The sequence below is a fragment of the Passer montanus genome, unplaced genomic scaffold (genome assembly GCF_014805655.1).
Source record: "Passer montanus isolate IOZ18808 unplaced genomic scaffold, ASM1480565v1 scaffold57, whole genome shotgun sequence".
In the NCBI taxonomy this organism is placed as follows: domain Eukaryota; kingdom Metazoa; phylum Chordata; class Aves; order Passeriformes; family Passeridae; genus Passer; species Passer montanus.
In genome coordinates this window covers 161,239-186,819 of record NW_024370705.1, presented here as the reverse complement: position 1 = coordinate 186,819, position 25,581 = coordinate 161,239, and the positions used below count along the sequence as shown (strand labels likewise).

The window sequence follows — 25,581 nt, the reverse complement described above, 5'->3', positions numbered from 1 at the left end:
CAGCGCGGCGGGGGCGGCGGCCGGGCGGGCCCCGGGAGCCGGCGGACGGCGCCGGGTCCGGGCGTGACGATGCCCCCGCGCTGTCTGCACTCAAGCGCCTGGAGCGGGCACAGCTCACGGACCGGTTGGACGCGCTGTTCGGCTTCGAGCGGCTCGCAGAGCCCGGTGAGCGGACAGGCTGGCTCATCAACATGCACCCGGTACGGGCCGGCGCGGTGGGAGGCGAGCTGGCAGCAGACGAGGCACGGGGAGTCCCGCTGGGAGACCCCCGATTGGGCCTGGGGAGGGGTTTCCCACAGAAACACCCCAGCCGTAGCAGGGATGGGAGTCCCGCATAATTATGGCCGCTGGGACGGGGGCAGGGCCCTATGGGGAGACCCCGATACAGCCCAGGGTGGGGGGGGAGTGTCCCACGGAGATACCCCTGGGGACACCCATGGTAGGGGCCGAGCGAGGCGGCTCCGACAGACAGACTCCGGCCGTATTCGGGGGAGGAGACTCAGTGTCCCTGCGGGGCCTCCCATATTTCCCTGGCACTACCGGGAGGGAAGTCCCGCACGGAGACTTCCGGTAAGCCCCGGGGGAAAGTCCCGTGCTGGGTCCCGGGGTAGTCTCATGGAGGGACCTTGTTGAGTCTTGGTGTGCATGGGCAGACGGAGGTGCTGGATGAGGACCGGCAGTCAGTCAGCGCAGTGGACTACTACTTCATCCAGGAGGATGGGAGCCGCTTCAAGGTGGGTGCCAGGGGGGACTGAGTGGATACAGTGTCCCGGGAGAGAACCTGTCACCATTGTCTGTCTGCTCCTTCCTAGGTGGCCCTACCCTACAAGCCCTACTTCTACATTGCCACCCAGAAGGTGAGGAGGGGCAGGGCTGAGCTCCCTAGGAAAGGAGAGAGCATCTTGGGGAGCTCAAGACCTCCTGGGCAGCCTGCTTTGGGATGATCTCCTCCCAAGGACAGAGATGCACTGCTCAACCCCAGGATCTCTTGACAGGGCTGTGAGCGGGAAGTGTCCTCCTTCCTCTCCAAGAAGTTCCAAGGGAAGATTGCAAAGCTGGAAACTGTCCCCAAAGAGGACTTGGACCTGGTCTGTATCCCTCTGTGGTTTTTTTTGGACCTTGCGCAGGTCTAGTGATGTAGGAAGGGATGAGCAGGGAGAGAAAGCAGCATGCTTGACTTAAGTCTCCTGGTGCTGTGGCATCTCAGAAATGGGTTTACTATGGTTAATTGCTTATCAGCAGTAGTTACGTTTCCCTCCTTGAACATATAGGTTGTTTCAGACAGTGTGTTCAGGACATTAATTTTTAGAATTAAAGTGGTTGGAGGGAGAAGGATACTGAAGGGGGGGGTGTTGCTCATGCTCAACCCATTCTTCTTTTTCCCTGGGTAAATCCCACTTGTGGGTGCATGCACAAGCAGCAGGGCTGGCTGGGCTGTTGCTGTGCTGCTCTCGTGCTCTTGACACACCCTCCAGAATCTCTTTTCAGTGCTTTACTGTCCCACCCAACATAATCTCTTTTTTGGCCAATCCTTCCACCTGCATGGGTCTTGTTTTCCTTCCACCCCTCTCTCATGGTACCCATCCCTGAGCTGCCATTCTCCTGCTGCTTTGCAGCCAAACCACTTGGTAGGCCTGAAGAGGAACTACATCAAGCTGTCCTTCAGCACGGTGGAGGACTTGTTGAAGGTGCGGAAGGAGATCTCTCCCGCTGTGCGGAAAAACAGGGAGCGAGACCAGGCGAGTGATGTCTACACGACCATGCTGTCGAGGTGGGAGCTCCCCCCAGGGGATTCAGTCAGTCTCTCGTGTTAATAATTCATAGAACCATGGAGTAGTTTGGGTTGGAAGGGACCTCTAAAGGCCATCTAGTCCAACTCACCTACAATGAGCAGGGACACCTACCTCTAGACCAGGTTGCCAGTGCTGGGACAGCACTTCTACAGAATCACAGACTGGTTTCGGCTAAAGGGATCTTAAAGATAATCTCATCCACCCTCCTGTCAAGGGACACCTTCCACTAAACCAGAATGCTCCAAGCCCTCTCCAGCCTGGCCTTGAACACTTCCAGGGATGGGGCAGCCACAGCTTCTCTGGGAAATCTGTGCCAGTGCCTCACCACCCACTTAATAATTAGACCCTCTTGATTGTTTCCCAGCTCTCCTCAGAGTTGTTATCTTGTCTGGGTATGACTTCTGCTATGCCTTTCTGCCACCCATCTTCAGGGCAGTTCTTCCAGCTATGTGCTGCACATTAAGAGGCCTCAGAGCTGATGGGATGGGCTGTGGTGGTATCTCTGGTTGCCTGACAAATAGTTTGCCTGTTCCCTGTGAAAGGGTCTAGAGAGGCAATGGGCAACCTTACTTCTAGTTGTAATCAAGACAGAAATAACCCAACATTTTATATTTCTCTCCTGTCCCTGACTCTTGCTGCCAGTGTCACCAGTGCCAGTGGGTGTCCCTGGTAGACTGACACCAGGGGAGGGACTATGCTAGATCCCTTGTTTACAAGAAGAGATGGGCTGGTGGGAGATTTGGTGGTTGAAGGCTGTTTAGGGCACAGTGATCATGAAATTATAGAGTTCTCAATATTTGGTGAAATAAGAAGGAGCATCAATAAAATTTTCACAATGGACTTCTGAAGTGCAGACTTTGGCCTATTTAGGAGACTTACTCAGAGAGTTCCTTGGGAAGCAGGAGTCCAGGAGGGGTGGGTGTGCCTTAAAACGGAGATCTTGAGGGCACAGAACAGACTGTCCCTGTGCACTGAAAGATGAGTCAACAAGGCAAATGTTCAGCCTGGATGGGCAAGGAGGTTTTGAAGGAACTTGGAATAAAAAGAGCATGTATCCTCTTTGGAAGGAGGGTCTGGTAGACACTCAGTGCCAGGGTTTAGTTGAGGTGTTAGGGCTGGGTTGGACTCAATCTTAAAGTTCTCTTCCAACCTTGTGATTCTGTGTGACACATGGGTAAAGCAGCTGCTTCCCTCTGCTCTTGCAGTGCTCTGAGTAGGGCCAGTCTAAGCACAGATGAGGAAGGAGTGTCAAAAAAAACTGCCAACCAGATGGACAACATTGTGGATATGCGGGAATATGATGTGCCTTACCACGTTCGCCTTTCCATCGACCTGAAGATCCATGTGGTGAGCTTTGCTTTCCCAGTCACACTCCTGAAGCGCACAAAAGTTTTCTTCTCTCCAACACCTTTACAGAAGTATTGGACAATGAGTTCATGTCTGGAGCTCAGTTTTGTTCTGCTGAGCTTCATATTTAATGGCACACAGAAAAGCTACCTGACTAATGCTTGGCAATAGTTCGAACTTCTCTTCTGGGCTGCCTGTGATTGCCACAGTTCCATCCCCAGCAGCTGGACAGAGTGACGTGGGGATGTGGCCCCTGCCATAAGGCACTACCCACCCTCCTTTCTCCACAGGCTCACTGGTACAACGTGCGATACCGGGGCAACACCTACCCACCTGAAATCACCCGTCGAGATGACCTTGTGGAGAGGCCGGTGAGCACTGGGCAGGTGTTCTTTGTGTGCACGTTCCGCCCCAATGGACTGGTGTCTGATGCGCTGCCAGCGTAAAACCGTGGTGGCAGGGGATACACTGGGCTTGGGTAGTGATTTTTAGGTTGATAAAGCACTAAATTAATGGGGATGCTCTGGTTCCCTTACTGGACCAACACTGGGTTTTATAAATCCAAACACCCTTTCCGTCAGCTCTGGAATATTTTCTAATGGATTTGGTCCTGCCCAGGATCCTGTTGTTCTTGCCTTTGATATTGAAACAACCAAACTGCCTTTGAAGTTTCCTGATGCAGACACAGACCAGATCATGATGATCTCCTACATGATTGATGGGCAGGTAAGGATACTAGGATAGTTTCCTTCAGGCTTGGGCAGCAAAGCTGGGAAGCAGCCCAGCATTCCCCTCTAATCCTGCTGTCTCCAGGCTTGCCATGCTGCCAGCTGCATGATGTGTGGCTGTGGGAATGGCATTGATGTCTGGGTGATGTTACATGGAACCCAGCCCAGGTTGTTGGTGCATCTCTGCAGGACTGAGGCAACTCTGGTGTCCTATGTTGTCTCTCCTTGGCCTCTTTTTTTGGTGGTCAATGATGCTTCAATGGATGACTCCCAAAATGTAGTTCCCCCTTAAGAGAAGCTCTAGCTTTCAAGAGAAAAGCATCCCGTTGTTTCGGCAGTATTTTTGAGTTGTCTGTGACTTCAGTCCTCCTCACTGCCTCCTTGTTACCTCCTCAGGGCTACCTGATCACAAACAGGGAGATTGTGTCAGAGGACATTGAAGACTTTGAGTTTACTCCCAAGCCGGAGTATGAGGGTCCATTTTGTGTCTTTAACGAACCAGATGAGGTAAGTCAGTCCTGTTCTGCAGAGTTTTACCTGCCTGGAGCTTTGCTTGGCCAGAGAGCTCATTCCCTGGCAAGACTGCCTCCCCGGAGAACCCAGTAAGTCCAGCAGGGCTGTTTGTGCTTTTGTTTCTTGGGAATAAGGGTGAGAGAGATCAGGTTTGGGCTAGGTGCAGAGGAAAGAGGAAGGGTGGGACAAACTGTGGTATCCACCCCCTGCCTGTGAAGGAGGTGAAGTTCCTTAAACTACACATCTTTTCTGTTTCATCCCAGGCTCATTTAATCCGGAGATGGTTTGAACATGTCCAGGAGACCAAACCCACCATCATTGTCACATACAATGGAGACTTCTTTGACTGGTAAGATCAGGGATTATGACTAAACTGGCAAGGTGTCCCCTGAGCTAGAGGGCAAGATCAGGTTCCATCCTCAACATCCTTCCATAGCTCAGATAGTGTGAAGAAGCCATGTGGCCACATGCAGAGCAGCCATGTCCTGCACCTCACCAAATCCTGTGGTCATTGGCTTGGCAGTAGGCCTTTCTGAAGAGTCCCATCCACTTGCCAGAGCTGCTTTTAAACCCTTGGTAGTGTGGGAATGTCAGTGTATGGATTAACTCAGTCATGGGAGAGCAAGGAGAGGGTCAAAAGAGACCTGGAAAACATTGGAAGAATTGCGCAGATGAGGCTGGGGAAGCAGGAGGAGAGGGACTACACCCCTCTGCTGTCAGATGCAGGATACAAGCAAGCAGGTTTGCCTCTTGAACCACAAAATGGGTTGAGTTGGAAGAGACTTTAAAAATCGTCTTGTTCCAACCCCACTGCTATGACCAGACACACCTCCCGCTAGACCAGGTTGTTTCAAGTCCCACCTGGAAGTCTATACACAGATAAATCACCAGAAGAAATCATTAGGTAGTTTGTAAAAAAGCGATTATGGAACCATTGTTGGAGATGCAGAAAAATGGCTGTTCTGCTCCTTCTCTTCATGCTGCCTCTTTCCTCAGGCCCTTTGTGGAAGCAAGAGCAGCAGCTCATGGAATTAATATGTATCAGGAAATTGGGTTTCAGAAGGACAGCCAGGGAGAGTACAAAGCATCCCAGTGCATCCACATGGACTGTTTGAGGTACTGAATGCTGCCCCTCTACAATATAGCTGTGTCTTTATCTCTTCAGTTCAGATAAAATACCTATGTTTGTATTTCAATACTGTTCTCATGTTCTGTCTGTTGGAAGCTTTGTGTGTCACCTTTTCAGCTGTGTAATAATCCATTCCTGTGTTGTCTTCTTCCTCTTGATGTGCTGAATTCCAAAGGAGCTGCCAAGTCTTCCCCTGAAGGGTTCCCAGACTGCTCTTGCCCTGCAGCCTTGGGTGTTTGATTGCTGATTTGGGAGGACAGAGAAAGGGAGAGGGTGTGGGTTAAGATTTGGCCATTGGAGCAGGGAAAGGGACTATAGCCTCACCTACCAGCCTCCTGACATAGAGAGAAGAGGAAAGGACATATGGGAGAGACAGAACTTTAGGGTTTTATGTCAGTTTTCCCACCTGGAGCAGTCTGGGCTCTGGAGCACAGCTGGATGTTCTTGAAGGTGGGGTCTTCTTCAGTGGTGAAATATTTATCTTGAATCTACTGAGGAAGCTGGAAGATGGAAATTGAGCAGTGGTGGGGAGATGGACAGTGGGGGTTGTTCTTATTGGGCTAGCTAAAGTTAGATAGCCTTGTCCAACTGCATCTACTCTTCTTGGATGCTGGGCTGTCCTTGGTGAGAGATCTCCATGGTAGTCAAGGTCCCCTTCACAGTCTTGACCCTGTTTTGAAGGTCAGGCCTTGTTTCTCTGCACAAACTGATGTTTTCCTGATTCTGTCCAGGTGGGTGAAGAGAGACAGTTACCTCCCAGTGGGAAGTCACAACCTGAAAGCAGCAGCTAAAGCAAAACTGGGTTACGATCCGGTGGAGCTGGACCCTGAGGAGATGTGCCGGATGGCCACAGAGGAGCCTCAGGTATTCTCTCCCTGTGCTCTATGGGAAAACAAGCCTTGAGCAGCTGCACTATAACTGAGACTGTAAGTTAGAGTGGATTTTGAGAAATTAACTGAATCTGTCTCCCCAGACTTCCCATGCCTTAGAGCTCCCAGTGAGAAGGAACAGGATTGCCCTGAAGTGGTTCTGGCCCTGGCATTGCACTGTGCATTCTCTGTATTTATTTACATTACTATGGGATGAAAAGCACCACTGAAATCAGAAACACCATGAAGAACCTGCTGGGGGAATAGGAGAGGGTTAGTGCTCCAGGTGTCATAGGCAGGAGGTTCTGCTGAGCCCTGTAGCAGCTTCCTGAGACCCAAACTGGGTGGATTCTGCGCCTTCAGTTCATCTTCCCCATTCCTTCTCAGTTAGAACTGACATGTTACTGTTTGATTAGTGCTAAAGCAGGATGCTTCAGAAGCAAACACATTATTTACAACCTAGGCTGTGGAGAAATATGCCTTCTCCTTCTTCTTGCTGATAGGAGAATGTCCAGCAGGACGCAATGGAAGATCATTGTCATTGAACCACTCTCACATGGGATTGGGATTAATTTGCTTCTCTTGTTTCTTGACAGACCTTGGCCACCTACTCAGTGTCTGATGCCGTTGCTACTTACTACATGTATATGAAGTATGTGCATCCCTTCATTTTCGCCTTGTGTACTATAATTCCCATGGAGCCTGATGAGGTGAGTGCTTTCCCAAAATTATGATCTCTTTTCTGGGTGAAGTACCATGATTCCCACGCTGCAGGGATGCACTGGCTACAGATCTGATTCCTGCTGCCTAGATAGTCTGCATGTGTGGCAGGGAGGAAGGGAGGGTGGATTTAGAGGCTGCTCCTTTCTCCAACAACCGTGGGGTATTTGGTGACAGGTTTCTATAAGAAGACACCTGACATTTGGCAGTGCAGGGCTGGAGCTAGAACGCTAGAAAATATGGCTGATGCTCCATGTTCAGCCAATTTCACTTGTCAATGAACTTGTCAGTTCAACTTGGCTGTTGTCAGCTGTAGGGACGATGATGAGGAAGCTGTCAAGCATGTAGAAGATGTCGGTCTGTTCCCACCTGGTTGAGCTGACAAAGGCACTTGATGGAGTGGTGCTGCAGATGTGTCACCAGCTGAAGCTATCCAGCTTGTTGTGTGACTATCCAATCTTGCCAGTGCTAGGACAGCACTTCTACAGAATCACAGACTGGTTTTAGTTGGAAAGGATCTTAAAGATAACTCATCCACTCTCCTGTCAATGGCAGGGACACCATCCACTAGACCAGATTGCTCCAAGCCCTGTCCAGCCTGGCCTTGGACACTTCCAGGGATGGGGCAGCCACAGCTTCTCTGGGAAATCTGTGACAGTCCAGTGCCTCACCACACTCACAGGGAAGTTCCTCCTGGTATTTAAATCTACTGTTTTTGAATTTGAATCCAGATTTGGTTTCTCATGCACAGGTGTTAAGAAAAGGATCTGGGACACTGTGTGAGGCACTGCTGATGGTTCAGGCCTACCATGCCAACATCATCTTCCCCAACAAGCAGGAGCAAGAATTCAACAAACTTACAGAAGATGGACATGTGCTGGACTCAGAGACCTATGTGGGAGGCCACGTGGAAGCACTGGAATCTGGGGTCTTCCGCAGTGACATTCCCTGCCGCTTCAAAATGGTAATTGGCCAGCAGCCAGCCCCTGTCCTCATGGAGTAGTGTAGTGGGGAGAGATAGCATTTCCACTGTTGTTGGCATCTCCAGTGTATCCCTGCTGGGCTTCTAGGGCAGTATCTAGAATCACAGAAATCAGTAAGGTTGGAAAAGCCCTTTAATGCTGACAAGTCCAACTGTTAACCCAACATTGGCAAGGCCACCACTGTCCCCAAGTACCACATCTGCATGTCTTCTGAACACTTTCAGGGATAGTGATTTCACCACTGACCTCAACAGCCGCGTTCTAATGCTTGGCAACTTCCACCTGAAGCTGGGCTGGGATGAGGTGGGAGGAGATCTTAAGTGGCCATCTGTGCTTCAGTGGGAGAGCAAGCAATCCAGAGCTTGTTGACAGCAGGGGATGGTGGTGAAGTAGGGTTTTGGGTTTGTTTTTCAGCCAGTGTTTCTTGGAAGTTATGCGTCTGTTACTTGGGTTCCTGTCCTCTCTCAAACTGAGCTGCTTTTGAACCCTTCCTGAGGGCTTTTTAACTGTTTCTCCTACCTCCATCACCTCCCCCAGTGCATCAGCATGTCCCTTACAGCTTAGAAGTCCCCAAGCGAAGCAGCGACAGGGTTATGGGGCATAAGCTGCTGGCCTGCAGCCAGGGACAACTGCCTACGGCCTCACTGCCATCTCCATGTCCCTGTAGAATCCTGCTGCCTTTGACTTCCTGGTGCAGCATGTGGAGAAGACCCTGCAGCATGCCATAGAGGAAGAGGAGAGTCTTCCCTTGGATCAGGTCACCAACTTCCAGGAGGTACAGTACCCACAGCACATCTGAGCTGGGCAGGAAACTGGGACTGCAGCTCTAAAATGCTTGTTTGGGTTTGGTTTATGCTCTACAGAGAGAGACTTAAGAAGCCCATTTAGAGGCTGAGTCCTGCAGCCCAGCCTGGGGATCAGGATCTCTGCCTCATCTGAGGAATGTAGCTCCTGCTTTTCCCTTCGTGGGTTCAAAGCAAAGCTGTGAGAGAGCTGGGAAGGAATTTAGGGGAGAAGGCAAACCCCCTCAGATATCCCAAATGCTCTTGTTCCTCTTGTTCCCCAATTCTTATCAGCTACAAAAGTGCAGATTGCCCCTCTCCAAATCCAAGTCTGGAGTTTCTTGGAGGGCAGCACTAGACTGGGGACCTCTGGTCTTTGCTGTTGTCTCCATTAACCCATTTGCATTGAAAAGGTCTTCAATCAAGTCATATTTAGGAAGCAGCTGCTTCCACTTCCCAGGCATTCCTACAGAGTATCTTATCCTGAATATCAAAATCAAAACCTAAAGCACCAGTGGTTGAGGAGACCCTGATCTGCTCCTTTGATCTGCTCCTTTGGTCCTTTAGATCCATCCCCAGAGCCTGTGGCGAGTGTGCCTGTGAAGAAGAACCAAATTCAAAAAGTATTTGATTCATTTGATTCCTGCCCTAGTTTCACTTCTCTTTATCTCACCACAGGTTTGTGATGAAATCAAGGCCAAACTGAATTCCCTGAAGGATGTTCCCAACAGAATTGAGTGTCCTCTTATCTATCATCTGGATGTGGGGGCCATGTACCCCAACATCATTCTGACCAACAGGTTGCAGGTGGGTAACATGAGTCTTGTCTCTCCTAATCTGACTTCCAGATGACCTTGATGGTCCCTCTGGATCCCCTTGAAAGCAAGGGCTGAACTCTTTGCACAGGGTAGAGGAAGCAGGTGAGGCTGGGTGTGAAATTTGGTCAAGCTGCCATGGAATTGTAGAATCACAGAATTATTAAAAGCCCTCTGAGACCATTGAGTCCAACCACTCTGCCAGCATTGCAAAGCCACCACTAACCCATGTCCCCAAGTGGCACATTCACATAGCTTTTAAATACTTTGAGGAGAATGCCACTCTGAGTAGCCTGTGCCACTGTCTGATCACCCTTTCAGTGAAGGATTTTTCCCTAATGTCCAACCTAAACATTTTCTGGTACAGCCTGAGGCTGTTTCCTCTCCTCTTCCCTGGGAGCAGGACCTGACCCCCACCTGGCTCCATCCTCCTGTCAGGAAGTTGTAGGAGCAAGAATGTCCTCCCTAAGCCTACTTTTCTCCAGGCTGAGCCCCCAGCTTCCTCGGCTCCTCCCCCCCAGACTTGTGCTCCAGCCCCTTCTCTAGCTCTGTTGTCCTTCTCTGGATGGCTAGGTCTTCAGAGACTCAGCTGCAGCTTTAGCTACAACTCTTCCCAGAAACCCAGCTGTTGTTTTGAGGAGCGTGTGCTCCTGAAAGGCTCTGGAAAAGGAAACTCACTGAGTACTATCTCTGATGTTCACACCTGTGCTCTCTTGCCACTCAGCACATGTTCTAGCATGAGTTGTCATTTGGGGACCTGTCCCCTCTAACACCTGTGTGTCTGTTACTGCATCCAGCCCTCCGCCATGGTGGATGAGGCCACATGTGCTGCCTGTGACTTCAACAAGCCAGGTGCCAACTGTCAGCGCCGGATGACGTGGCAGTGGAGAGGAGAGTTCAGTAAGTACAGTCCATAGAGATGGAGCCAAATTCCTGCTTCTCTTCTGAGAGACTGATCACTGCCCTTCTCTGCAGTGCCTGCCAGCCGCAGTGAGTACCACCGCATCCAGCAGCAGCTGGAGTCAGAGAAGTTCCCTCCCTTGTTCCCTGATGGACCACCCCGTGCCTTCCATGAGCTCTCCCAGGAAGAACAAGCCAAGTATGAGAAAAAGCGCCTAGCAGGTAAAAAAATGAATCAAGGTCATCATCCTGGCAGTGTTTTGCAACCTGGACTGTGAGCAGTATTCAGCAGTAGTAACCCCTCCTAGGGCTGTAGAGTAAGACTGCTCTCAGAACTTATCCAGGATCCCAACAGACTCATGCGTGCTTCCTACAAGGAGCCAGGCACTGGTACTTCTGTCAGTGTTTCCCTTTCTCCTGGAGGGACATGGATTTGAGCTGAAATATGAATGGCTCCATTTTTTGTCAGGCTGCTAAATAAAGCCAGTTAATGAAAGAGAAACATCACATTATCCTATCACCTGGAGGGAATCTGTCCAGTAGAACCACCCAACTGGCTGGGGGCAGAGCCTGGGTTTGTAGGTGGGCCATATGATTAGTTTGTTTTCCCCATGGCCCTTCACCTCCATAAAGAGATGCTGCATCTTTCCATACTGGGATCTTCCTCTCCCTTTGCAGCAGGACTGTCCTCCACTCAGCCATGCCTTATGCTTAGCTGCCTCCCTATCCCTACTCTGCTCATCCCTCTGTAGCAGGGCAGCTATCCCTGACAACCTCCCTCTGCCTCCTCCCTTGACCAGATTACTGCCGCAAGGCATACAAGAAGATCCATGTCACCAAGGTGGAGGAGCGAGTCACCACCATCTGCCAACGAGAAAACTCTTTCTATGTGGACACGGTGCGAGCATTCCGGGACCGCCGATATGAGTTCAAAGGGCTGCACAAGGTACCAAGCTTGGGTGCTGCTCAAATTGTCTTGCCAAGCCTGGGGTGCCTTGCTGAAAACCTCAAAGGATTACCCTGTTGACTTCCCACTGATAGAGGGCAGTGTTGTATTAGTTATTGGGAAGAAAATCTTCCCTGTGAGGGAGGTAAGGCGCTGCCACAAGTTGACCATAGAAGCTGTGGCTGGCCCATCCCCTCAAGTGTCCAAAGCCAGTTGGGTTAGGTGGGACTTAAAGCAATCTGGCCTAGTAAAAAGGTGTTCCTGTCCAAGGCAAGGAGTGGGATGAGATGAGCTTTAAGGTCCCTTCCAGCCCAAAGTATTCTAGGAGGCTCAGGGGCTCTATGTCTGGCAGAGTTAATTAAAGGACCTGTTGCTTTGCAGTTCCTCCCAGCTGCCTCTTTTGCCATGATTCCCAGGGCTGACAGAGAGGCTTTTCCTACACTGGTGGTTCTACTGTTAGCCAGGCATGATGGATTGCATCAGGCAGTGGGTTGAATTCTTCCCTGCATGCATATGGTGCAGCACAGCTGGTGCTGCTTGAATCCCGATCAATGATGGGAGATGCAGGTCTCAGCTGACAAGTGACAAAGTGCCTCTGGCCAACCCATCCTGTGCTGCAAAAGAAAATGGGATGTTTGACTCATGATACTGATCTTTGGCAAAGATATTCCTGTTAAGCTGCAATGCTGTACTGGGACTGAGTGGAAACCAGTTGGGTGCCACCAGCAGTGATATATGGAATTGTCCTGACTCTGTCCTTGGCATACAGGTGTGGAAGAAGAAGCTGTCTGCAGCAGTGGAGACAGGAGATGCCTCTGAAGTGAAACGCTGCAAGAACATGGAGATCCTCTATGACTCCCTTCAGCTGGCCCACAAGTGCATCCTCAACTCCTTCTATGGATATGTCATGCGGAAAGGGTAAGTCTTCCCTGAGCCATCCAGGATCCTCTAGAGAGGACTCTTGGAAACCAGGATTGTCCTGCTGAGGTAGTCGCTTCCTGAAGCACCAAGATGAGAGTGGGTCCTACCTGTAACAGTCTTCTCTTGCCTCTACCCACCACTCCTCATCCTGGAGACTCTTACCAGACATTAAATGATGGGAATCTTGTCAGTTAGTGGGTTTTCAGCTTTTCTGGAGCATCATGAGTAGAGAATTTCATAGGAAAACAATTCCCAGTGTCGTGTTTCTTGCCCTTCTTCCCCTAGCGATCCTCCTGCCCTTCCATAGCTGGGTTTTGGAGGGGGCATGTAATGGTTTTAACTGTGACTCCTCTGCTCACAGAGCTCGTTGGTACTCCATGGAAATGGCTGGCATTGTCTGCTTCACAGGGGCAAATATCATCACCCAGGCCAGAGAGCTGATCGAGCAGATTGGGTGAGTGTGTTCTGAACTGAAGAAGGTCCGTCTGCATCTAGGACAGATGTGGGAGCATGTTAAACACTCAAGTTTTCAGCGAGATGTAACACATTTCCTGTGAGGAAGAAGGGCTGGGAAAGCTGGGGCTTTTCATCCTGGAGAAAAGAAGGCTCCAGGGAGACCTTAGGGTCTCTTTCAGTGCTTAAAGAGACTCCAAGAAAGATGCAGACAGATTTTGGGCAACGGCTAGAAGTAGTGGGACAAGAGGCAGTGGTTTCCCACTGCCAGAGGGCAGGGTTAGATGGAATATTGGGAAGAAATTCTCTGCACAAGTTGCCCAGAGAAGCTGTGGCTGCCCCTGGGTCCCTGGAAGTGTTTCAAGGCCAGGCTGGACAGGGCTTGGAGTAACCTGGTCTAGGGGAAGTTGTCCCTTCACATGACACAGAGTTGTTGGAATGTGATGAGCTTTAAGGTCCCTTCCAACCTCAAGTGATCTGTGATTCTCTTATTCTATGCACATTCAGATTCCTGACACTGCTGTTGCATTTGAGGGTTTGCTTTGCAGAAGGGAACAGAGTGGATGGAACAGGCTGCTGCTGTCGTAATTGGAGACACAGAACTGATCCTCACCTCTCATCCACTCTGCTCCTGACAGTGGCCTTCCTTCTTTTCTTCCTTCCTTTCTTCCCTAGGAGACCTCTAGAGCTGGATACCGATGGGATTTGGTGTGTCCTTCCCAACAGCTTCCCAGAGAACTTTGTTATCAAGTCAACCAATATCAAGAAGCCAAAAGTAACCATCTCTTACCCAGGTGCCATGCTGAACATCCTGGTGAAGGTGAGTCTGGCACCTGTCCAGGCCAGCTCTGCAGCCTGGGAAAAGGAGATGGAGAGCTAATGAGTTGGGAGAGCCCCTTTTCCATCTCTAGTCCCTATGTAATGAGTGACATGTTGGGGGTGATGGCCCTGAAGAGCATCTGACTGTAGAAAGAGGCTCAATATCCTCCATGAGAGAGGGTGATCTGTAAGAGGCCAGGTTAGGTGCATGTTTACTTGTGCTGTTAGGGAGTCCAGCACAAGGTCTAAACCTATCTTCTGCTTACTCCAGAAGCTGTATGTCTTTTTTTGAGACATACAGCTCCATAAGAGAAGAAAACATCATTTTAGGGTCCAAAGCCTTTTTCTTCTCAAGAGGCAGGAAAAGTGCTTTGACTTTTGAGTCCTAACTTGTGCTGTAGCTCCCAGAGGGGTGCTCAGGTGTCCCTTTGGGCAGGGTGTGTCCCAGGGGCGTGCCCTGGTATGACCTGACAGCTGTAGATTGAAACTGTTCTCCTGGGGCTGTGCCACAGGAAGGCTTCACAAATGACCAGTACCAGGAACTGCAGGATCCAGCCTCACTCACCTACGTCACACGCTCAGAGAACAGCATCTTTTTTGAAGTGGATGGTCCATACCTAGCCATGATACTTCCAGCCTCCAAAGAGGAGGGCAAGAAGCTGAAGAAAAGGTGAGATTTCAAAGCTTGAAATATTGTCTCTTCCCCTGAGCTGAAAGACTAAGGATCTCGTTGCCTTTGTACATGTGGGGCATGTTGGTCCTTGCCTCCAGAGCCAGCAGCATTTGACTAACTGGCTTTAAATGACAAGTTTCTTACATCAGATCATTGAACCCAGCTACTATGGTAGTAAATTTTAGCAGATAACAGCAAAATGATGTTTCTCCAGCCTAGTGACCAGACATCTGCCTGTTTGGCTCTGAGGTGTGCAGGAGAACATTGACTTTCCTTCTGAGGATTTCTAATACTGCTTGTATTCAATCTCATCTGCTTTAACTCAGCAGTTCCTGCCTTCCTATCTTTCAAGTGTTCCAGTTCTTTCAAGTGTACAGACTTCCAGTAACTCTTCTCCTACGTATTTCCCCTTCCCTTTCCATCTGTAAGTAGGACTGGTTCTGCTACTACTGTCACATTATAGGATAGTTGTACCCAAACTTGACTGATTTCTCAATGACCACCTCATAACCAAGAATGTGAGCTAGAGCAGTAGCATCCATTATTTTGAGTGGCAGCCCACAGACCTGCATCTGACTCCAAAACATGCTGTTGCTGTCCCCAGCACCCTCTGTCCTCACAATTCTGAACATTTTGTGCTTAATCCCTGACAGGACAAGGTTCAGCACACACCATTCCCTGACAGTGCCCCTCTCCAGGCATTCAGATCCTTCTGCAGGAGTCAAAGTGTTGCTCAGCTCTGAGTGGGCTGTGCTTGTACAACTCTCCTCAGGGCCTCTGGATTCCTATAATTTAAGTATCTAAAAAAGGACATTTATTTCCTGGTCACTCTCCAGGCACAACAGTCTGGAGGTGGCTGCAGGCACCATGGTCAGTTGAGGAAGGAAAGGCTGTGCTGTTGGGAATGTGGGTAGATGGGAGAAGGGCTGGCCAAGCAGGTTTGAGTATCCCCTCTTCTAACTAGTCATTCCCACAATAGTGGTTTGGGGTTTTTTTGAGACATACAGATCATTTTCAGGGCTATAAAAGGCAAAACAATGCAAGCAAAAAGGCAAGAGGGAGGAATGTTCCCTTAGGTGTGTCACGGCTGCATCCAGTTTCCTCTCAACCCCTCTGCCAGCATTGGAGTTGCCAGTTTCCTTCTTTCTAAATCTCTTCCTAATATCTTCATTTCTCCACTTGAGCTCTCATCTCCCACCCTTACTTAATTACAACAATTAAGGTCACTCCTCACCCTCAGTGCTGCATCAAAATTTGGCATGCTCAGCACAAGAAAACACGGAGCTGCTGGATTGAGTCCAGAGGAGGCCATGGAGATGTTCTAAGGGCTGGAGCCCCTCTGCTCTGGAGCCAGGCTGGGAGAGCTGGGGGTGTTTACATGGGGAAGAGAAAGCTGCAGGGAGACCTAAGAGCCCCTCCCAGGGCCTGAAGGGGCTCTGAAAGAGCTGCAGGGGCACTCTGGACAAGGTCTGAGAGGGACAGGACAAGGGGGAATGGCTTCCCACTGCCAGAGAGCAGGGTTAGCTGAGATATTGGGAAGGAATTCTTGTCTGTGAGGGTGGTGCGACGCTGGCACAGGGTGCCCAGAGAAGCTTTGGGAGCTCTACAGTGTTCCAGTCCAGGTTGGACAGGGCTTGGAAGCACCTGGCCTAGTGGAAGGTGTCCCTGGCCATGGCAGGGGCATGAGATTGGATAAAGATCACTTCCCCTGTGATTCAGTTAGTCAGTGTGGATGATCTGGGGCAAGAGCTGAGGTCCTTTTCCAGACCAAGGTAAAATGTTTGCTAGAGAAGCTGTAGATACTTGAGATTATCCAGGTGCTGCTGTGGCTCCTTCAGACGTGTTGGCTGGTGGCACAAAGGCATGGGGAGAAGCACTCTGGTGGGAGGGACACCGGTGGCACCCTGGGGGATGTGTCCATTGGTGTAGGCCAGGTTTATTCACAGTCTCTCCTAGGTATGCTGTGTTCAATGAGGATGGGTCCCTGGCTGAGCTGAAGGGGTTTGAGGTGAAACGCCGGGGAGAACTGCAGCTGGTGAAGATATTCCAGTCGTCTGTGTTTGAAGCCTTTCTGAAAGGCAGCACCCTGGAGGAGGTCTACGCTTCTGTGGCCAAGGTGGCCGATTACTGGCTGGATGTGCTCTACAGCAAGGTAGGCACAGCTCAGCAAATCTGCACTCCAAGGTGGAGCCTGGGAAGGAGCGTCTGAGCTGGTTGCGCACTGTGGGAGGGTGGACTTGGCTTGCACAGAGTCAGTGGTCTCCTGTATCACTTTAACACTCAGTCACTTCACAGACAACACTGAGCTGGGTGGGAGTGTGGATCTACTGGAAGGCAGGAAGCCTTGCAGAGGGATCTGGACAGGCTGGATCCATGTGCCAAGCCCAGTGCTGTGAGGTTCAACAAGGTCAAGTGCCAAGTCCTGCACAGGGGTCACAACAACCCCATGGAATGCTCCATGCTGGGGTCAGAAGGTCTGGAAAGGCACCTGACAGGAAAGGATCTGGGGGTGCTGATCAACAGTGACTAAACACATGCCCTGGTAGATAGACAAGAAGGGCAATGGCACCTGGCCTGTACCAGCCATAGTGTGGCAAACAGGACGAGGGCAGTGACCATCCTCCTGTGCTGGACACTGGTGAGGCACCTTGAACCCCTCCTGACAAGAAAGACATTGAGGGGCTGGAGCATGTCCAGAGAATGGAAAAGAGCTGGGGAAGTGGCTGGAGTGCAAGTCTGATGAGGAGCAGTTGTGGGGGCTCAGCCTGGAGAAGAGGAGGTTCAGGGGGGACATTATTACTCTATAACTCCCTGACAAATAGGGCAGAACCACATGGGAGTTGGGCACTTCTCCCAGGGATCAAGGATTAGAGGAAACAGCCTCAAGTTGCAGCAGGGGAGGTTTAGGTTGAGTAATTAAGAACATTTCATCTCCAAAAGGATTGTCCAGCTCTGGCACAGGCTGCCCATGGCAGCGGTGGAGTCCCTATCCCTGGAGGAATGTATGAGCTATGTGGATGTGACACGGGTGCATGGGTTAGTGGTGGCTTTGGTACTGCTGGGAGAATGGTTTGACTTGGTGATATTAGAGGGCTTCTCAACCCAAATGATTCTGTGATTCTATGAGACAATGCAGTGGGAGGGAACAAGAGTCTAACTGGGTCCTTGTCATGACCTGCTGGTCCAGGGGCATGATGTTCATCATAAATTCTCATCAGGTTGAGCAAAGGTCACGTGTCAGGAACTCTTTTCTGTATTATTGTACAGTCGCTGTAACTCTGGCAACCAACACACTTCATAAACTCAAAAGGTGTTAGTCAACAAGCCGGTTCTTACAATAGACTTCCACAAGAGTGGAAGCAAACAAGCCCTTAATTTTGTATGGGACACTTCAATAAGCTCTCAACTCCCACCAGAAGCTCCTCAAAATGCACTGGCTCACAAGCCACAATAGGCCCTCCGTATTCAAGGGTACTGGCTAACAAGCTGCAACACACCACCACACAAAGGTGCTGGCACACGAGCCACAACACCACTACTCAAGGGTCCTGGCTAACAAGGCACAACACACCTTTACACAAGCTCCCCACTCCCACAACAGGGTTCAATACCAAGTATGAAGTAGAATGTGATGGCCCTGCTTTGCTCAGGCAAAGCAAGGGAAGAAAACAAAGAATATCACCAGTCCTTAGATCTGTCTTGGTCTTTCTTTGGTCATGCCACATGGATGGTCCAGAGCTGGGGCAAACAATGAGACAAAGAAAGTGGAAGAGAAAGGTCCCCTCTCTTCTTTTTCTTCTCTCTATTTGCTCCCTTTCAGGCATGGCAAGCCCTTCTTCTGGATGTGTGTTGGAAAATGGACTAAGCCTGAGTCTTAAGGTGTAGCAGGGAATTGGCTCAGAACAGCACTGGCACACCTCTGTGGGACCCTTTCCTCCAATTACACCTTTCCTGTAGCAATACTCAGAGTGTCTGAGACAAAACATGTTTAGTTCTGGTCCTCTACAGTCTTTTGTTTTGTGATGCTGTTTTATAGCAAATTCATGTAACTTTGCATGCATAACACAAAGCTGTGCTGCCACAGCCCAGCTGTGGCACAAACTGATGCCAGCCTGAAATCCACACACCCTCTTTTCTATAGATCCCACTGGCAGCTGCACCAGGAAGCAATTCCCAGGCTCCCTGTAAAAAGACACGTCAGCTGTGTGTGGTGTTCCCTAACAGCAGCAAAGTTTGATCATTAGTTCTTGCTAACTTTGGGCTTTTTCTTGGCCTTCAGGCTGCCAACATGCCTGATTCAGAGCTGTTTGAGCTCATCTCAGAGAACCGGTCCATGTCACGCAAGCTGGAGGACTACGGGGAACAGAAGTCCACCTCCATCAGCACTGCCAAGCGCCTGGCAGAGTTTTTGGGGGACCAGATGGTGAAGGATGCAGGGCTGAGCTGTCGCTTCATCATTTCCAAGAAACCAGAAGGGTCTCCTGTCACTGAGAGGTAACCCCACCTGGAGGGGGCCAGGGCTTCTGGCAGTGTGGGAGAAACCAAGAGGGGCTGGGCAGGCAGCAGGAAGGGAGAGCTGGAATATACGGCAAGGTGATCACCTGAATCTGGCACAGGCCATGAGCAGGGCAATGGGTAACACTGTACAACCCAGTGGCCTCTCAGGAGTTTAGGAGAAGCCTGGAGGATCTCCACAGGCTGGAAGAGTAGATTGTGGGTGGCTGGGACATTGATTCCTGCATTCCCCAGGGCCATCCCCCTTGCCATCTTCCAAGCCGAGCCCAGTGTGCGCAAACACTACCTCCGGAAATGGCTGAAGAGCCCCTCGCTGCAGGACTTCAACATCCGTGCGGTGAGTGAGGCAATCCCTGCAGATGACACCGCATCTGGGACAGGGCTCATCCTTTTGGAGACACAACCTGGGCAGTGCCTTCCTGTGCTCACAAAGCAGGGGGCTGGGCTGAGGGTGCTACTGGGATGTTTGATCCTGTGTCTGGGGGCCCTTCTGCTTGGCTTTCTTTACCAAGCTCTGCCCTCTTCCCAGATCCTGGACTGGGACTACTACATCGAGAGACTGGGCAGCACCATCCAGAAAATCATCACCATTCCTGCAGCCCTGCAGCAGGTACGGAGCAGTAAGGGGGTGGACAGGAGGAAGGATTTGTGCAGGGGACTCGGTGTGATTTGGAGCTGCTCTGCAGGTAAAGAACCCAGTGCCACGGGTCCGACACCCAGACTGGCTTCACAAGAAACTCCTGGAGAAGAATGATGTGTACAAACAGAAAAAAATCAATGAGCTTTTTGTTTCAGAAGGCAAGAAACAGGTAAAGAGGGGGAGGGGAAGGTGCTGGCAGTGCCAGTAGGGCTTTTCTCTTGCAGCCCCCATCCTCCTGCTCTCCTTGCTCTCTCAGATTCTTGCCAGCCGACCTGTCGAGGGGACACACAGCTCACAGGTCAGTGATATAGAGGACTTTGGGGCTGTCAAGATCCCTCTGCCACTGGTTCCAATTGCAAATAAGCGGAAGCGTATCCCTGCAGCAGAGGAGAGCCAAGAGCTGTCCCAGGACCTGGAGCTGTCCCAGTCCTGGCGAGAGATCCTGGGCCCACCTCCATCCCTTGGCACCACCAAGGTAGGTGAAGCAGATTGTGCAGGGGATGCCCCAGGACTGTACTCATCCATCCAAGCAGCCTGGTTGCTTTCAGGAGCAAGTTGTGGGTTTCATAGCTGCACTCTGTGAACCCACACTCTGCACACACATGGCTCTGGGATACAAGGAGAAATACAATGAGGAGACAGAAAAGCAATCACTGATAGAGAAAAGGGGTTGGTGGCTTCACAGCTGGGGCAGGAACATGATATGAGGTTGGAGGGCTAGTCTGTATGGTGTGATGTTGTGGGGCTGGGACGCTTTTGCTGATTTCATGCTTACGGTCACCCCACTCAGGAGGAGCGTCTGGTCTGGCTGCGCTTCCACCAGAAGAAGTGGGAGCTGCAGGCTCGGCAGCGGCAGGAGCGGAGGAAGAGGCGGCGGCTGGAGGATGGTGGGGTGCTGGCAGGTGGAGGATTGGTCCGCGATGCCCTCTCCAAAGGGCTGAGCAGTTACCTGCGCCGAACAGCGCGCAGCATCCTGGACTTGCCCTGGCAGGTCGTGCAGGTACTGGGCAGGGGACCTGCCACAGAGCAGCCTGGGGCACAAGCCTCACATTTACACTCTGTGGTCATATGGTGAAGCTCAGGAATCCTGACCTACCCCATGTAAATGTTAGCGCTAGGGAGCCCAGAAGGGGCTGCAGAGCCTCAGACTCACACACATTTGGATGGAAACAGGTGCCTACAGAGTCATTCTTGGTGACTCTCAGATGCGTGGGTACATCTGCTGGTGGGGCAACTCTAGTTCAGCCCATGGGCAGCACTGTGCAGTCACAGAACAGCAAAATCATCAGCTGAGGCCGGGGCAGCTTTCATGTCCCTCTGATCCCACATCCTGCTCAGTCAGGGCCACCCAGAGCTGGGTCCCAGGACCACGTCCTGGAATATCTCCAAGGCTGGAGAGTGCCACTTCGATCCATACGCAACCTGGACCAGGTTCACCTTTGTAGGGAAGAAGTTTCATGACACAGCAGAGGAACTCTCCTGCATTCTGCTTTGTGCCCATGATGTCTGGTCCTGCCACTGGGGACCACTGGGAAGAGTCAGGTTCTGTTCTCTTCTCTCTGCATTTCCTATATATATGTAGATGAGATCCCTCTGAGCTTTTTCTGGTCTAAGATGAACAGTCCCAGTTTTGCCAGTCTTCCCTGATATGAAAGATGCTCCAATCCCTTCTTCGTCCTTGTGGCCCTTCACTCAATTCTTTATGTCCATGTCCTGTGTTAAGGAGCCCAGCGTTGGACACTGGATTCCAATAGTGCCTAGAAGCAGACAATGTACAAATGAACAGGTGGGGTGGTGTCATCCAGGTGTTTTTACAAACCTTTGTTATGTGTGGCCACTAAGCCCAGCCCCTGTCACCCACTTCATCCTCCAGAAAGGGATCAGAGCTGCAGGTCCAGGACTCCAGAGTGACTTGGATGACATTCCCTGGAGCTGGTTGGCCAGCCTGAGACAGAGTTTTCTTCATGGTGCCCTGGGACAGTAGCAGGACAGAGTGACTCCAGAGCTGAAAGTGATGACTCTCTAAGCCCCCCACTTTGGTTTTAGCCACCAACTAACCATAGAGATCCCCAGAGTGCTCTGCAGTGTAGATGTAAGCACTGATGGCATGTTGGATCTCCTGCTAACACTGACCTTGTGCCCCATGTGCTGCAGATTGCTGAGACCAGCCAGCCTGGGCTGTTCCGGCTGTGGGCGGTGATAGGGAGCGACCTGCACTGCATCAAGCTGAGCATCCCCCGTGTCTTCTATGTCAACCAGCGTGTCCCAAAGCCTGAGGAGGGAACAGCCTACAGGAAGGTGAGGACCTGCCCGTTCTGGAAGGGGAAACGGTTGCTTGTGCTGAAGTAAGGCACTTCACCTCCCCTGTAAGCAGGAGTTACAAGCATCTGCCACACAACACCTCATTTTCCTACCCCATGGATATCCCTCATCCAGGCCCTAGTCACTCTGCTAATCCCAGCCTGCCTGGAAATCAAGTTTTCTGTTACAGAACTTTGTAACATACAGGAGCATAACCCACTGGTTTCCTTAGGAGAAAGCACCAGGAGCTGGCCTGTCTCAGAGCCTGGCTCCTGGCAGTGGTGCCATGAGGTGGGATGTGTCCCAATTGTTCTGTCCCTTACCTTGGCAGGTAAACAGGATCCTGCCCCGCTCAAACTTAGTTTATAACTTGTACGAATACTCTGTTCCTGAAGACATGTACCAAGAGCACATCAATGAAATTAATGCAGACCTCTCTGCTCCGGACATCGAGGGAGTGTATGAGACACAGGTAACTCCTTCAGGTGTTCGTCTTTCAGGGTTGCTGAGCAGTAGCAGACTTATTAGTCTGAGTTCCAATGGTGAGACACCAAAAATTCAAAACCCTGGACATTGTCCAGGAAACTGGGAATTATGCTGATATGAACAGAAGTGCTGAGTATTAGCACATGGGTTACAATATGTTGAGAAAGGGACTTCAAGTAATTTTATTTGGAGTTAGGAAACTTTTGGGAAAGAAATTGAGAGTTTCCTCTAAACAAATCCTGAGCCAGCCTGCTGGTATTGTAACCAGGAAAGAGAAGGGGCATTTGGAGTAAAGCTGGGGAAAAATCCAACATATGTGCAGTGATACATAGGTCTGAGTGTCATGTCTTCTAAAACAAGGTTGTAAAAGCTTTAGATAAAAGAACAGCATATAACTTGAAAGTTCGGGAAGAGAAAAACAACCTAAATGAAATCTGTAGAAAGCAATGAGGCTAAGATTAAATTTGCCAATGCTGAAATGAAGGTGGGGACCTGGGATGCTTGCTTCCAGTGAGGGTACTGGTTTGTCCAGCAGATCAAAACCTGATGACAGGAAATTAACTGAGAGGATATTGTAGTGAAAAGATCTGGCCTGTATGGAAATGGCAAAATAGACCACGCCATTGTAAGATGGAGTTAAAGAAAGCATAAAGGCAGGTGAATTTGATACTGAAAAGCACTGTAGGATTATTATGGATGAAAAGTCCTGAGTAGGACAGGCTTTGCTGTGAGCAGAGGTGCCACTGGCTATGAAATGCTTTCTGAGGTGCAGGAGGCTGCAAGGGCAAAAAGATCATCACAGAGTTGGGAGACTTGCTACTAGTTACTGGTATAACCTGTGAAGCATTCCAGTGGGACATAGTTAAAACTTTTCTATTCACCTTAAATTTCTGCTTTTGAAAAATTTGAAGAAAGGTCTCTCAAGGCAAGGCACAACTCTTAATAATTATGTGGAGGCTGTGAAATCCTGTGGTGATGTAAAAGGTTGAACCATGTATGCCATCAGCAATTGAAAATGGACCCCACCAAACCCTACTGAGGTTAACTAAGCAGCACCCAAAACATACTTCAGATTACTTGTCTGAAGTGACTGGCATGTACCCAAATGCTTTGTATCTATAGACCTTCCTCTAGAAAAACCTGACTCTTCTCCACTGTAGTAGTGTTTGATAAGTGGGAAGAGGAAACACCAAGAAGAGGAAATTAAAATGAGCAGTGGAAATAAAACAAAGGGCATGGAGACATTTAAAGATATGAAGGGATTTAGATAGTCATGGGGTAGCAGCATCTGTCATCTGAGGGGAGGTTGAGTGAGTTGGACTGTGCAGCCCAGAATAGGCTCAGGGGACCTGCTCAATGAGAAGAGTGGAGAAGAGGCTCTGCTCTGGTGCTCAGGAAAGAATGGGCAACAGTGGACACAACTTAAAACATGTAAATTCTGTGTAAATGTCAGAAAAAAACTTCTGCAAATATCGTTGAGTGGGTTGCCCATGGGGTTGTGGAGTTTCCATCCTCAGAGACGTAGTTAACCCAGCTGGACACTGACCAGGGCAAGGAAAGATCTGTCTTGATCTTTAAACATCTGCAGTGCAGTTCTGATCATTATCCCAAAAATGCAGCAGGAGTAACAGAGGGATGCAAGGGAGGGAACAGTTTGCCCTTGGGGATGGAACTTACATGGGAATGCTTCATCTTGCTGAAGAGATGTGAGGGGGCCTCTACAACTAAAATGAGCACAAGGGAAGAGCAGTCAGGCAACAAATGTTTATTGCTTCTCACTAGTTTGGGGCCAAGTTCTTCAGCAAGCCATTCGAGAGTCTCCTGCAGCAGTGGACTTGTCAGCTACAGGGTTAGTAAAACAGGATGGATCTGTGATGAATCTCCCACCATACCAATTATCTGGAGGTTCAAATGGAGCCCCTGCCTCAGAGTGGTTTGTCAGAGAGACAAACCACAAGTTGCAGAGCAGCAAGATTGCCCAAATATTGCTCCACATGTCCTCCAAAGTACCTTGATGGTAGGATCTGGGCATAGATAGGAAGATGTGGATTTTGAGATACCTGTTCTATACCTTTAGCAAGGCTGATAATACCAAACTCAAGCCAAGGCACCTCAGGTATGTGCTACCTGTGGGTTTTAATCTGGGTTATTCTAGGTCTGCAACCCCCAGGAACAGCTTAGTAACAGTTGTTCCATCACATCTCTCCCCATCACTCCAGGTGCCACTGCTCTTCCGTGCCCTGATCCACCTGGGCTGTGTGTGCATGGTCAGCAGGCAGCTTGTCCGGCACCTGGCAGGGCGAGAGGCTGAAACCTTCAACATTGAGCACCTGGAGATGCGCTCACTGGCTCAGTTCACTTACCTGGAGCCTGGTGAGACATCCTGGGAAAGGGGCTCCTGGGACACCTGGCGCCCGTGGGCAGCACTGATGCTCTGTGCTCTGTGTCCCCAGGAAGCATTCGCCACATCTACCTGTACCACAGCTCCCAGGGCAGCAAGGCAGTCCTGGGCCTCTTCATCCCATCACAGCGCAAGGCTGCCGTCTTTGTGCTGGACAAGGTAAGGGGGGCTGTGGAGAATGGAAAATTGGGGGTGCTGATGGCTGGACATGCTCTGGCCATGTGCCCTGACAGCCCAGAAAGCCCCCATGTCCTGGACTGATCCCCACAGCATGGGCACAGGGAAGGGAGAGATTCTGCCACTCTGCCTTGCTCAGGTGAGACCCCACATGCAGAGCTGCCTCCAGCCTGGGGTTTGCAACATAGGAAGGATGCGGAGCTGCTGAAGCAAGTTCAGAAGAGGCCACAGAGATGCTCTGATGAAGGCTGGAGCGCTTCTGCTTTGTAGACAGGTTGGGAGAGCTGGAGGTGTTCAACCAGGAGAAGAGAAGGCTCTGGGGAGACCTTAGAGCCCCTTTCAGAGTGGAAAGGAACTTTGGAAAAGGGATGGAGTGACAATAAGGGGGAATGTCTTCTCACTACCAGAGAGAAGGTTAGGTAGAATATTGAGAAGAAATTGTTCCCTGTGAGGGTGGTTAGGCCCTGGCACAGATTTGCCAGCAAAGCTCTGGCTGCCCTAGCCCCGGAAGTGTTCTAGGCCAGGTTGGATGGGGCCTGGAGCAACCTGGTCTAGTTGACTTCAGGTTGCACCTGGGAAGGTTTAGGATTAATATTAGGAAAAACTTCACCAAAAGGGTTGTCAAGCCCTGGCAGAGCTGCCCAGGACAGTGGTAGAGTCACCATACCTG

At 50.4% G+C, this 25,581-nt stretch overlaps 1 protein-coding gene across 1 annotated transcript in view; it reads left to right on the top strand.

Annotated features, from left to right (window-relative positions):
• POLE (DNA polymerase epsilon, catalytic subunit) overlaps positions 1-25,581 on the top strand; it is a 33,297-nt gene that overhangs the window by 1,020 nt on the left and 6,696 nt on the right. Inside the window, 33 exon segments of the mRNA XM_039726136.1 lie at positions 654-734; positions 813-857; positions 996-1,088; positions 1,617-1,771; positions 2,999-3,140; positions 3,431-3,511; positions 3,759-3,866; positions 4,265-4,375; positions 4,645-4,730; positions 5,378-5,497; positions 6,242-6,374; positions 6,976-7,089; positions 7,851-8,063; positions 8,750-8,857; positions 9,543-9,671; positions 10,477-10,579; positions 10,655-10,801; positions 11,380-11,525; positions 12,295-12,443; positions 12,808-12,900; positions 13,575-13,719; positions 14,231-14,388; positions 16,348-16,543; positions 18,671-18,885; positions 19,141-19,243; positions 19,436-19,516; positions 19,593-19,715; positions 19,803-20,021; positions 20,337-20,546; positions 21,701-21,844; positions 22,179-22,319; positions 24,553-24,706; positions 24,787-24,893. Of these exon segments, the coding sequence (XP_039582070.1) occupies positions 654-734; positions 813-857; positions 996-1,088; positions 1,617-1,771; positions 2,999-3,140; positions 3,431-3,511; positions 3,759-3,866; positions 4,265-4,375; positions 4,645-4,730; positions 5,378-5,497; positions 6,242-6,374; positions 6,976-7,089; positions 7,851-8,063; positions 8,750-8,857; positions 9,543-9,671; positions 10,477-10,579; positions 10,655-10,801; positions 11,380-11,525; positions 12,295-12,443; positions 12,808-12,900; positions 13,575-13,719; positions 14,231-14,388; positions 16,348-16,543; positions 18,671-18,885; positions 19,141-19,243; positions 19,436-19,516; positions 19,593-19,715; positions 19,803-20,021; positions 20,337-20,546; positions 21,701-21,844; positions 22,179-22,319; positions 24,553-24,706; positions 24,787-24,893 (4,353 nt within the window).